The sequence below is a fragment of the Drosophila mojavensis genome, unplaced genomic scaffold (assembly GCF_018153725.1).
Source record: "Drosophila mojavensis isolate 15081-1352.22 unplaced genomic scaffold, ASM1815372v1 contig_136, whole genome shotgun sequence".
NCBI classification, from domain to species: domain Eukaryota; kingdom Metazoa; phylum Arthropoda; class Insecta; order Diptera; family Drosophilidae; genus Drosophila; species Drosophila mojavensis.
The window spans coordinates 1,535,924-1,547,810 of record NW_025318667.1 but is presented as its reverse complement, the minus strand read 5'-3'; the positions used below and the strand labels follow the sequence as shown (position 1 = coordinate 1,547,810).

The following is an 11,887-nucleotide window of genomic DNA, read 5'->3' as shown; positions in this document are numbered from 1 at the left end:
AGCAGCTGCAACAGCTACAACTCGAGCAGCAGCAACATGCTGCCGAACAGCAGCAGCAACAACAGCAGCAGCAGCAACAAAATGTCGATGTGGACGATATGGAGCTGGCCTTGGCGCTTAGACGCATATCGATATTGGGTACTGCCAAGAACCACATAATCTCTACAGCTATTCATATATGTATAGAATAGTAACTAGCTTCTCTTTTGTAGATTCCTCTTCGGATGTGTACTTGGAGGATGACAGCTATACCAAATCAGACTTGGGCATTGAGCAGCAGTCGTTGCATCAGGCGACATTTCGTGCCCAGCAGCCTCACTTGAACCACCATCATCATCATCATCACCACCACCATCATCAGCAGCTGCACAATCACCATTTGGTACGCAAGGACCGAAATAGCACAATGTCTGCACTGCAGCTCTGTAATTCGGCTCAATTGACGGAACCGAATCGCTCGGCGAATGCAATGAAGCGGCGCAGACATTCCAATGCCACAAGCTATCAAAAGCAGAGCAGCAATCCTAACTCCAGCTCCAAGACTACATTGTTGAATTCCTCGTCGAACAATCAAGGTGGCGGTGGAGGTGTGCGTCGCATTAAGAGCGCCGCCCTGGAGGTTCTCTGCACGCAGCCATCTGTCTCGAATTTAAGTCCGCATCCAAATAGCGTGGAGGCGATTAGCGGGCAGCAGCAGTTGCGAAATCCATTGCCGCCGCCCAGCAAAAGTCTCGTGCGCAATCAACATTTGAATCTAAGACTTGACCAGAACTTTGCAGAGAGTGCATCTGGCGGACCTGGAGCTATTGGCAGCTGCAGCAGCGTCATCTTTGGCAGCTCTAGCGCCTGCGGGTCGACCACCGCTCTAATCGAACCACCCGTCTATCCCATAGTCGAGCATTTGGATGAGAAAATGAACGATGACCCAAAGCTGCAAGTGGACTACGACGATGATGACGTGGAGGAGGTCGTGTATGAGGACGACACCGATCATCAATTGGATGTTGATGATGATGAAGTGGATGATGTGCCATTGAGGCGTCGCACGCGCGCCCTGGGCTGCAGCCAAACGCATCGCAGTGCCGAGTCCGATGTCGGCGGCATTTTGGCCGACGACGATGATGATGTCTTCAAGGATTTCGATGACAATCTGGAGCACATACTTAGTGAGCTGCAGCATACGCAAAGCCAACTGGACGATGTGCTCAAGAACTGTGAACTGAATGGCGGAGGAGCGTGTGGAACAGGATCAGGAGCAGGAGGAGGAGCAGGAGCTGCAGCAGCAGCAACAACCATTGCAAATGCATCAGCAGTAGCAAACGTTGTTGCTCTGCCATCAGACGATGAGGAGACAGACAACAACACGGGCTCACGTTCCCCTTTGCTCAGCAATCGACAGCAACAGCTCAGCGCACGGGAACAAGCGGCCGAGCAGGCGTTGCGTCAAGAGTTCACCCAGCCAAAGAAGCTCCAACAGCAGCAGCAACAGCAGCCCTTGGAGATGCGCAGCCAGTTGATAGGCAGCGAAGCTGACTCTGGCTGTCCGTCCAGCGATTGCGAGCATGTGAGCGCCAGTTCCAAGGACCAGCTGTTGCTGCAGGAGCACGAGCCCGACCGGCATCTGGATCACGAGCTGGACGAGGAGCAGCCCTGCACTTCACGCATGGCTGCACGCAGCCTCGGCGCCATACCCAAGGTGGCCAAGTACCGCGAAGTGGACGAACTGCGTCGCCGACGGGCCATTGCTGGCGGCGACAGTAGCAATGAATTGGCTTTGGTCAAGCAACAGCAGAAGCTGGCCATGCTGCCAGCTTGCTCACGCAATTCCTCATCTTCGAACTCGACGCACAGCATCAGCTTGACGGAGAGCCTCACGGCTGATATACACAAGATGCTGTGGCTGATGCACGGCGGTCCTGTGGACGAGCGTGGCCGACCTATAGCCGCTATCCTGCCCGATGGCACCACAGTGCCAGCGAACCCCACAATCGTACCACCAAATATGTCCAGTGCGCATTTCCAGTTCTATCAGGACGCCATACAGGCACTGCAGGGCAGCTACCCCGCCTCCATGGATGCGAAACTAGTTTGTGAACAGCTGGCAGCGGCGGCAGCTGCTGCTGAGGCGCACAACGCAGCGAATGGACAGACAGCGCCGCCAGCTTCGTTAATTAGCTGCAGGATGATGAGCGGCAGTGGCAATAGGGCAGCAGGAGGAGCAGCTGCTGGAGCAGCTGCAGGAGGAACAGCAGCAGCAACAGCAGGAGGAGAAGTAGGAGCAGCAGCAGTCGCAGCAGGAGGCAGCTCGGCAGCCAATGCGGCACGCTCTTCATTTCGAGGCATGTTCAATATGATGCAAGCAGCTCGCCAAGAAGCGCTGCAGCAGCAAATCAACGATGCGGCTGCAGCAGCAGGGAATGCGACTGCTGCTGACTCTGCAGCTCGTCAGCAATCAGGTCAACAGCAGCAACAGCAACAGCAGCAGCAACAACAACAGCAGCAGCAACAGCAACAACAGCAGCAGCAGCAGCTCAGTCAACCAATGCTGCACGTGGATGGACCTTTCTCGCCCTACTGCGACTATTGGCGTCCCGCTACCTGCCTGCTCTCCGCCGAGAAGCCCCTGGCACCCAAGAGCTTCTATAAGTACCGCTTCAAGTGGTGCGGGCGGGAGCATGAGTTCAAGATTGCTATGGATCGCTTGGAGCTACTGGCACTGTTCGACCGCGACCTGCACTGGCTGCACGTGCTCTTGGCCTGCGTCTTGTGCACCTTGGTGGCCTGCCTGGGCGCTGCGATACTGCAGCATAACTACTACAAGGACCTGTGTGTCCTGCTCTTCTGCTCGGTCATAGCCGGCGCCCAATATTCGCTGGTGAAGAGCGTCCAGCCGGATGCAGCATCGCCGGTGCACGGCTTCAACAAAATTGTCGCGTACTCGCGTGCCATCTACTTCTGCCTGTGCGGCGGTCTTCTGCTGCTGCTCAAGCATTTGGACACGGCGTATGGAGAGAGGCCCCCGGAGACGTTCATTTTCTTTGGCATACACTATTCGCCGGCTCACGTGGTTGCCACGTTGCTGCAGTGCCTCTACGTCCTCCTCCTCTGCTTCCCCATCATGTTCTCGGTGGGCTTGTGTCCGCAGTTCAATACGTTCCTTATGTACCTGCTCGAACAGATCGACATGCATGTCTTTGGCGGCAATGCGGCGAGCAGCCTGTTGGGTGAGTGAAGAGCGAGGAGCAGCTTCCATAAATGAATGTGAATGAGTGCATATATAGAAGAGCAGCTTAGCTAGTGGAACATCCAGTACATGTCAAGCGATCTGTATGAATATGTAGAGCATCAGCTAAGCACAGGTTCATCTAGAGAGTATCAGAGATCAAGGTTCAAGCCATCAATAGCTGTTCCGATAAGTGTGTTGATCTGTCCGTATGAATGTATAAGAGATTATCCGCATATAGGAGATAGAGACAAGCTACCTAGTATAACAGAGAGATAGAAAGAGAAAATATGAATACGTTCACTCTCTCACTCTATCTTAGAATATCTGAATGCCTCTTCTCCTATCCAGTAACGGATATAAGCTCGCACTTGGCTTAGGCTATTTGGTAGTCGTGCACTGCCGACTATAGCTCAGTTGTTTGTTTGATGTAACCTAAATATATATTCCCGTTATGTTGCAGGGTCCTTCCTCTGCCTGCTGCGCTCCGTTTTGGCTGTGCTGCTGCTGTATGGTCCCTTGTACGCTGCCCTGGATGAGCATCGCGGCACTCAGTACATCTTGTTCTCCATATTCTGTGCCATGCTGATACCCTTGGGCTATCACATGTCCAGGTCGGCGAGCGACTTCAGCCATTTGTGGCGCATCATCAAGACGTGCATTGTGAGCAGCTACCGCGATGATGAGGACGAGTGCAGGCAGCACTCGTACAAGGGTCGCGGCCAGCTGAGCCAGCAAAGGGAGCACGAGCACCGGGAGCAGCAACAGCATCGCCAGCAGCTGAGCAAACGCCAATCCACGGAGCCCAGCTCAACAGCGCAGCCAACGCCGGTGGCACAGCGAGTCGTCAGGCAGGTGGAGCTCAACTCGCGGTCCAATAGCAACGAGAACATCGAACTGAGCTCGCTCGAGAAGCACGAGCAGCAGCCGGAGCAGGAGCAGGAGCAGGAGCTAGAACAGGAACAGGAACTGCAGCTGGAGCAGCTGCACAGCAAATCGAAAGCCTCCTCGCTGGGCAGCAGCCAAACGTTGGCCAAGAGCAACAAACGCGGCCTTACAGCCTCCAGCTCGTATGCCTCGATAGCAACTGGCCAGGATGCAAGTGGAGCAGGAGCAGCTGGCGCAGCGGCAAGCGCAAATGGAGCTGTTGCAGCAGTTGCTGTCAAAACAACGCGCAGCGCCGAGAATCTTTATGCGGCAGCCGTGACTGAGACCAAGTCGCCAACGGAAGATCCACAAGACGACAAAATCTCCAGTTCGTCGACAACAAATCCCGGGGACATGTCCACTCTGACAGCTGGCGCCAATACAGCCAATACGGACATCGATGCCACTGATGCCCTCGACCCAGAGCCGGGGCTAAGCAATCAACAAGCGGCGCTCGATCTGGACGCCAGTGAGCTGGAGAACGAGCTGCCGGATCCGTTGCCACGCAAGCTTCAGGCCACGGTGACGACTCGCTTGAAGAACGACTTTGTGGTGATGACTCTGCTGGCCGTCTCTGTCCTGGTGCTGCACTGCAGCACAGTGTTCACTGTCCTCCAGCCGGATCTCAACGTGGTGCTCTATGTCTTCATCGGCACCCTGGGCGTGCTGCTCCACTATGCGGTGCCACAGATGCGCAAGCATATGCCCTGGCTATGCTTTGCTCGCCCGCTGCTCCGGCAGAAGGAATTCGGGCAATTCGAGGTGTTGAATGCCCCGCAGATCATGTGGTTCGAGAAGCTCTACATCTACTTGAGTGTCCTCGAGCGCAACGTGCTCTTCCCCCTGCTGGCCATCTCATCGCTGACAGCGGACGCCCAGTCGATTGCGGACAAGTTTGGCGTTCCATGGGGCACGCTCATCGTGGCTGTTTGTGCCCTCAAATGTAAGTTCCTCTTTGGGTCCCCTGTGATAGTTCGTCTCCAACATTGTAAAGTTCCCGATTTTAGTCATACGTGTGCATTAATCCCCCATGATATGTTAGCTGGATATAGCAATATCCTAATCTTGTAGCTGAGGCTCTACATACTAGAATTGTTAGCCCTCTTGTAGTTCCATAGGAGTTATCAACCGATCTTCCATCTCTTCTGGCTGAGACTTCACACTACCAATTTTTCAACTGTAGCTCTTGGAGTTACCGAGTTCTTTGAGGTATGGGAACTATATGTGGTCGACTAAACAGCTAGAAGTACAATAGGACTGTATAAATGGGAACGGGTACTACACATGGGCCTTATCATATTCTGCTTTGCAGGCTGTCTGTCTAGTCAACTCTTGTTCATCATTGCTTTCTCTTTTGCAGTTGTACGTAACGCTTATTCGGATCCAACCAATCAATATTTGATCATCATATTCACCGTCCTGCTCTTTCGCATTGATTTCGCGATGGCAACGGAGAGCTTCATCATCGACTACTTTTTCGTATCGCTGGCGTTTCGCAAGTGCTGCGACTTTTTGCTCAAGGTAAGTTCTGATTTATATACATATACATACATATGTATGTATGTATATTTCATAGGCGGTGAACTATTTCCCATAGAGCAACTGCTTAGAACTGCTATAAAATTGATAATGAACATTCTGTGCAAGCAGTTACAGGGCTTTAGACTCAAGAGTTCAATTGAACGAGTAGCTCATGAACAGTCCCATGGGGGACATATTCAACTGAACCGGTTCCCAGCGAATACCTTAGTTAATCATCTTAGTTAATCGCTCGATTTCGTCTCCCTTTGCAGCTGCAGTTCATCGTTACGTACATCGCTCCCTGGCAGATAACGTGGGGATCGGCGTTCCATGCGTTCGCTCAGCCCTTCAGTGTGCCCCATTCGGCGATGCTGTTCCTGCAGGCGGGCATCTCGGCGCTGCTATCGACGCCGCTGAATCCGTTTCTGGGCAGCGCCATTTTCCTCACCTCGTATGTGCGTCCGGTGAAGTTCTGGGAGCGGGACTACAACACGCGGCGCATCGATCACTCGAACACACGACTCAGCTCGCAGCTGGAACGAGATTTGGGCGCCGATGACAACAATCTGAATAGCATCTTCTACGAGCACCTGACGCGCTCCCTGCAGCATTCGCTCTGCGGGGATCTTCTCATGGGCCGCTGGGGCAATGTCAACCAGGGCGATTGCTTTGGTAAGCCACTCGAAATCTTGAATCCTCTCTCCCATGACCAACTTCCGATTTGCCTCTTGCAGTGCTCGCCTCGGATGACTTGAACTGCTTGGTGCACATCATTGAGCTGGGCAACGGGCTGTGCACCTTCCAGATGCGCGGCCTGGAGTTCCGCGGCACCTACTGCCAGCAGCGCGAGGTGGAGGCCATCACCGAGGACGTGGAGGACAACGACGGCTGCTGCTGCTGCGACCCAGGCCATTTGCCGCGTCTCCTCAGCGCGAACGCCATGTTCTCGACGCGCTGGCTCGCCTGGCAGGTCGTCGCCGCCCAATATGTCATCGAGGGCTACTCCATCTCCGACAATCTGGCCAGCGCCACGCTGCAGGTGTTCGAGTATCGCAAGGTTCTCATCACCTACTACATCAAGGTGCGTATTTTGCTGCTCATGAACTAGTTCACGATACCACGGTTGATGAACTTATTTAATTCGTCTCGCGTTTCTCCAGGTGAATTTGCCTTGCGCTAATTTACCGTTATATGAACTAGTTAATTTGCTGAACCAGTTCATTTCAACTGGCCATGTTGTCTGAGATGAACTCGTCACTAAGTTAACAGTTCAAAGAACAACAATATTATTTGATTGATTCTCTCATTTGATTAGTCATGAGCTGGTTTAATTCATTTTCTTCTATTTTAAATGAACTAGTTCATTTTATTCATTAATGCTCCAATTCAATTAATATCACTCATTTTCTATCTCAGGCTATTTCATTTTGTATTTGATGAACTAGCTCCACTAATGTTCATTGTATTCATATTTCATTTGATGAACTAGTTCCTCTAATGTTCATTGTATTCATATTTCATTTGATGAACATGTTCCATCTTGCATCTTCCACAGAGCATCATCTACTATGTGGTACGCAATCCGAAGCTGGAGCAATGGCTTGCGGCTGGACCCATCCAGGATGCACTGCAGCATACGCTGAGCCGTCAATTCGTCGATCTGGATCCCATATTCAATTTCAACTTGGATGAGGACTTCGACTTCCGCGCCGTGGGCATAACCCGCTCCAGCTTCTGCTATGTGTACCTGAAGTGGATCAACTACTGCGTGGACAAGCGCAAGGAGGTGCACACTGCCAAGGAGCCGCCAGCTGCTGCAGCTCCAACTGTTATCTCGACTGCTCCCACAGCTGCAGCCACATCTGCTGCTGCAGCGGCAGCAACACCCGTCACTTCTGCTACCGCCTCCGCGTCGGCTCCAGCCTCAGCCGCTGTCCTTGCGCCGGCATCGGCCAGCGGCTCGATGACGACAACTGCTGCAGCGGTTCCAGCTGCTGTGCCCATTGACCAGCTGGCCAGCAATCAGGTGTCAGCGAGCAACACGCCCGCCCACAACGATTCGAAGAGCACGCCGAATCTGTCCGTGCATAACGCCTCGAGCACACCTCAGTCGAAGTCTCAGTCGCAGCAGCAGCTGCGCAGCGTGCGGCCGCAGAAGAGCGCCACGATGAGCGCGACGCCGGGCGTGGTGCAGGAGAGCCGGGACGTGCTCGCGGGCCTAGATCAGCTGAGCAGCTCGCACAGCTTCGCGAACATCTCGCGGCAGACGTCGGAGAGTGCGCCCGGCCTGAGTGGCTACGTCGCCTACATGGATCAGAATGTCTTTGTCAAGCTGGCCAAGACGACGCCGGGCAAGAAGGACTCGCCTCGGCTGCAGCAGCCCGTCGGAGCCGCCGCCGCAGCTGCTGCAGCCCTGGCGCAGCAGGACGGCAACCTGACCACGATATTGCCCAGCACAGCGCCGCCGATACCGCCGAAGCGACCCACCATCAAGCTGAAGGCGCCCAGCGTCTCGAAGGATGCGCCGCTGGTGTCGCTGTGCCTTGCACTGGGCCTGCTCGCTCGCCGCTCCTTGGCCACGGCCTCGCATAGCTCGCTGACGGGCGTGGAGTTCTTTCTGCACGGGCTGCACGCCCTCTTCAAGGGCGACTTCCGCATCACCTCGCCACGGGACGAATGGGTGTTTGCCGACATGGAGCTGCTCCATTCGGTGGTGGCGCCCGCTGTGAAAATGGCCTTGAAACTGCAGCAGGATCACATTACGAATCCCGATGAGTTCCTCGATCCGCTGGCCTTGTACGAGGCCATCGACAGCTGCTCCAAGGAGCTGGTCATCTCGCACGAGGCAGACCCGCAGTGGCGCAGCGCTGTGCTACGTGGCGCACCCAATCTGCTGGCACTGCGCCATGTCATGGAGGACGGCTCCGATGAGTATCGCATCATAAGGCTGACGAAGCGATTCCTCAGCTTTCGTGTCATCAAACTGAATCGGGAATGCGTGCGCGGCCTTTGGGCCGGACAACAGCAGGAGCTGATCTATCTGAGGAATCGCAATCCGGAGCGAGGCAGCATACAGAACGCCAAGCAGGCGCTGAGGAACATCATCAACTCCAGCTGCGATCAGCCCATCGGCTATCCCATCTACGTTTCGCCACTGACCACGTCCTATGCGGACACCAATGGCCAGCTGTGCCAGGTGATTGGCGGCGCCATCACGTTGGACACGATCCGGCAGACGGTGCTCGATTGGTGGCATCGCATACGGGAACGCTGCCGCCAGGGCTGCAGTTCGGGATCGGCCATGGAGGCGTCTATGCAACAGCTGGGCAATTGTAATTTTGGCAGCGGTGGCAGTGTCGTCGGCTCCACTGCTGGGTCGGCGAGTGCCGGAGCGGGAGCAGGAGGAGGAGCTGGGCTGGGAGCAGGAACAGGACCAGGAACGGTAGGTGGCCCACCTGCAGGTGTCGGAGCCGGTGCTGGAGGTGCCATCGCGTCAGCCAGTGCACCCGGCACTGCCAGCAGCACAGGCGGCGACTCCACAGACCTGCCCCCTGTCTTCATCTCATCTCCATTGTACAATACGCTGACCGTGAATAGCTACTACGGCGTGCGCCCCGGCAACGTTTCCGGCTTGGCTGGCAGCTATGTGGGCGACACTCTGGCCGTGGTCCGCGGCGGCCTGGCCGTGATGCCTGTGAAGCCAACGTCGACTACGCTCATCGCTGGACTGCTGAATCGAGAAAGGGAGCTGGACGGCTCGGCCTCCACATCGGCGCCCGGCTCCACGCTGCGCGCCAGCAGCAGCAGCAGCAGCGCCCCTGGCGTGAGTGGGCAACGCACCCGCAGTGGCATCACCCTGCAGAGCAGCGCTCGTCGCGCCACTCTGCCCATTGCTAGCGGCGCTGCCGTGGACGTCGAGGCGCTGCCGCCGGCACATGCAACTCATTTGGAGCTAAGCGAACAGGAGATTAGTCCGCGCTCCAACAAGCTGGCCTCCTCCTCGACTGGCAGCTTGGGCGTCGGCATGGGCGTGAGCAACATCATAACCACGCCCGGCGACTATCCACGCAAGACCAAGGGACCGATTTGCCTCATGGCCAGTGAATCCTCGTCAGCTAGCACGAGTGCCGGAACAGCTGTGGCTACGACTACCGCAGCTGCAGCAGCGCAGCTAACGCCGCGCAAACCGCGCATCGAGATCTATAGGAAGGTCATAATTGTGGACGATTCGGGGGTGAGTGAGGCAGACCATGAATAACTTTACTCAATCCCAGAACTGAGAAATGGACTTGAATGGGAACTTGTTCCATAACTCCACTTAGTGTAATTTTGATGAACCAGTTCATCACATTCTGTTTGATGAGCTAGTTCACTGAGTTCATTTAGTTCTCGATCGATTCAGTACACAATTCGCTTCCATCCACCATTTATTTTGGAATACCTGACTAATGAGCTGATTCTCTGTCCCCCCTCTGATAGATCTATGACTGCCTGGATATTATAGACGCCGTCGTGTGGCCCACCGATCATATGCGCGCAAATGGCGGTCGTCTTAGCTGGAAGGACTGGGAGCCGAGCACCGGCATGGTGGGTCATGTGGTCCATGTGTGGGTGCCCAATCACAAGGAGGAACTGTTCCGCTCCCATGTCAATCGCTGTGTCTATCTGATCGAGATTGGGGAGCACTACGTGCCCGTGGAGGAGTTGGGCTTGCGCGAATATAACCAAATCTTGGGCAGCAGCACTGAGGAGGTGGCCACGTCCAGGCGCAGCTCCGTCCAACTGGACTTTAATGAGTACTCAAGGCAGGTGATGCTGGCCAGGCAAACGACAGCGACAACGACGTCGGCGTCGGCGTCGGCGTCGACGTCGTCGTCCAACAAGCTTCAGCACAAGCCACAAATTCGAGCTGTGAGCAGCAGCAGCAGCGAGGACGAGGATGAGATTATGGTGGACAATGGTCCAGCTGCTGCAAGTGGATCTACAGCTACGTCTTCAGCTGCAGCCGCAGCTGTAGCTGCATCTGGAGCTAGTGGAGATGCCTTGACTCTACCACCTGGCGTTAATTTTAATACGCTACTCAACATGTGGAAACTGATTGCTGATAAGAAGAAGCAGGCGATCAATATAGACACGACGGAACCGTTTGCTGCCATCGATTATACGGGTGAGCTGCCGCCGGATCTGATGCGTCAGCTGGAGGAGAGTCGCATGGCCAAGCAGCAACTGCTTGAGGAGCAGCAGGAAGAGGAGTTGCGCAAGCATTTGCAGAAGCTGGAGGATGAGGCGAATGCCTTGGCTGCCGAGCAAGCGCTGCATCCCATTACGGTAGAGACGCCCCCATCCAACGATGAGGAGCTATCGCTGGAGGTGAGTGGAACGCCGACGCCTATGAGCACTGGCTCAGTAACGACGCCAACACCACCAGCGGAGGAAGAGCCAGAGGAGAAGCAGGAGCAGCAGCCGGAGCAGCATGAGGAGGGTCAGCGAGTGCCGGAGGAGAAGCAGGACGAGATAGCAGAGCAACCAGCTGGAGAAGAACAGCAAGCTGAGTTGGATAAAGGTGAGCCCAAGGCACAGACTCACCTGGTCGGCGAACAGCTGGAAGCAGAACGTGGAGAAGAAGAAGAAGAAGACGGCGATTACGGCGTTACTTGCTAAACAAGAGCAGTACGAATCAGTCTAGAAGAAGTAGAAGGTGATTCCTTCAGAAGGAGGCGAGGGGTCAGAGGCAGCGACAGAGAAGGAAAAGGAGAAGGAGAGGAAAAAGCAGAGATATACAACGAAGCCGCTTGCTGCAAGTGGCCTGGGAGCAGCAGCAGAGCCCAGCAGGAGGAGGATTTGGTAGAGGCTGAGCAAGTCGTCAGGAGCAGCACTAGGCCAGTGAAAAGTCTAAAGCGCAAACAGACAGTGACAGCAACAACACACACACACACACATACATGCACACACTGTGCATGTGCCTGTGCCTGTGTGTGCAAATATCATATAAAGAAAAAGAACAAATTCAAGACGAAACAAATGAAACAAACAACAAAGCAAAAATACTTCCAAAATGTTATCAAACTAAACTTAAAAAACCCAAGAAAAAAAAAAAAAAAAAAAAAAAAAAAAGAAACGAATGACTGCAAAATGGATAAATGTAAATAACATATAAACATATATATATTTATATATATATCTACTATAGAAAACTATATATATAATATATACTAT

General features: G+C 54.2%; 1 protein-coding gene across 1 annotated transcript; it reads left to right on the top strand.

Moving 5' to 3' along the window:
* The first annotated feature begins 9 nt into the window (after nt 1-9).
* Nucleotides 10-11,583, top strand: LOC6585631 (protein pecanex). The gene is made up of 8 exons (XM_032732717.2): nt 10-138; nt 213-3,224; nt 3,687-5,093; nt 5,511-5,671; nt 5,944-6,343; nt 6,406-6,752; nt 7,227-9,905; nt 10,151-11,583. The coding sequence occupies exons 1-8, from the start codon at nt 99-101 to the stop codon at nt 11,330-11,332; spliced, it is 9,228 nt and encodes a 3,075-aa protein (XP_032588608.1). The 5' UTR covers nt 10-98; the 3' UTR covers nt 11,333-11,583.
* Nucleotides 11,584-11,887: the final 304 nt, after the last annotated feature.

Bases quoted from the DNA above. Each gene is read 5' to 3' on its own strand.
- LOC6585631 (XM_032732717.2), top strand. From the start codon at position 99: ATGGAGCTGGCCTTGGCGCTTAGACGCATATCGATATTGG. The intron at 139-212 runs GTACTGCCAAGA...TCTCTTTTGTAG, and splicing joins TAGACGCATATCGATATTGG to ATTCCTCTTCGGATGTGTAC. The intron at 9,906-10,150 runs GTGAGTGAGGCA...CCCCTCTGATAG, and splicing joins TAATTGTGGACGATTCGGGG to ATCTATGACTGCCTGGATAT.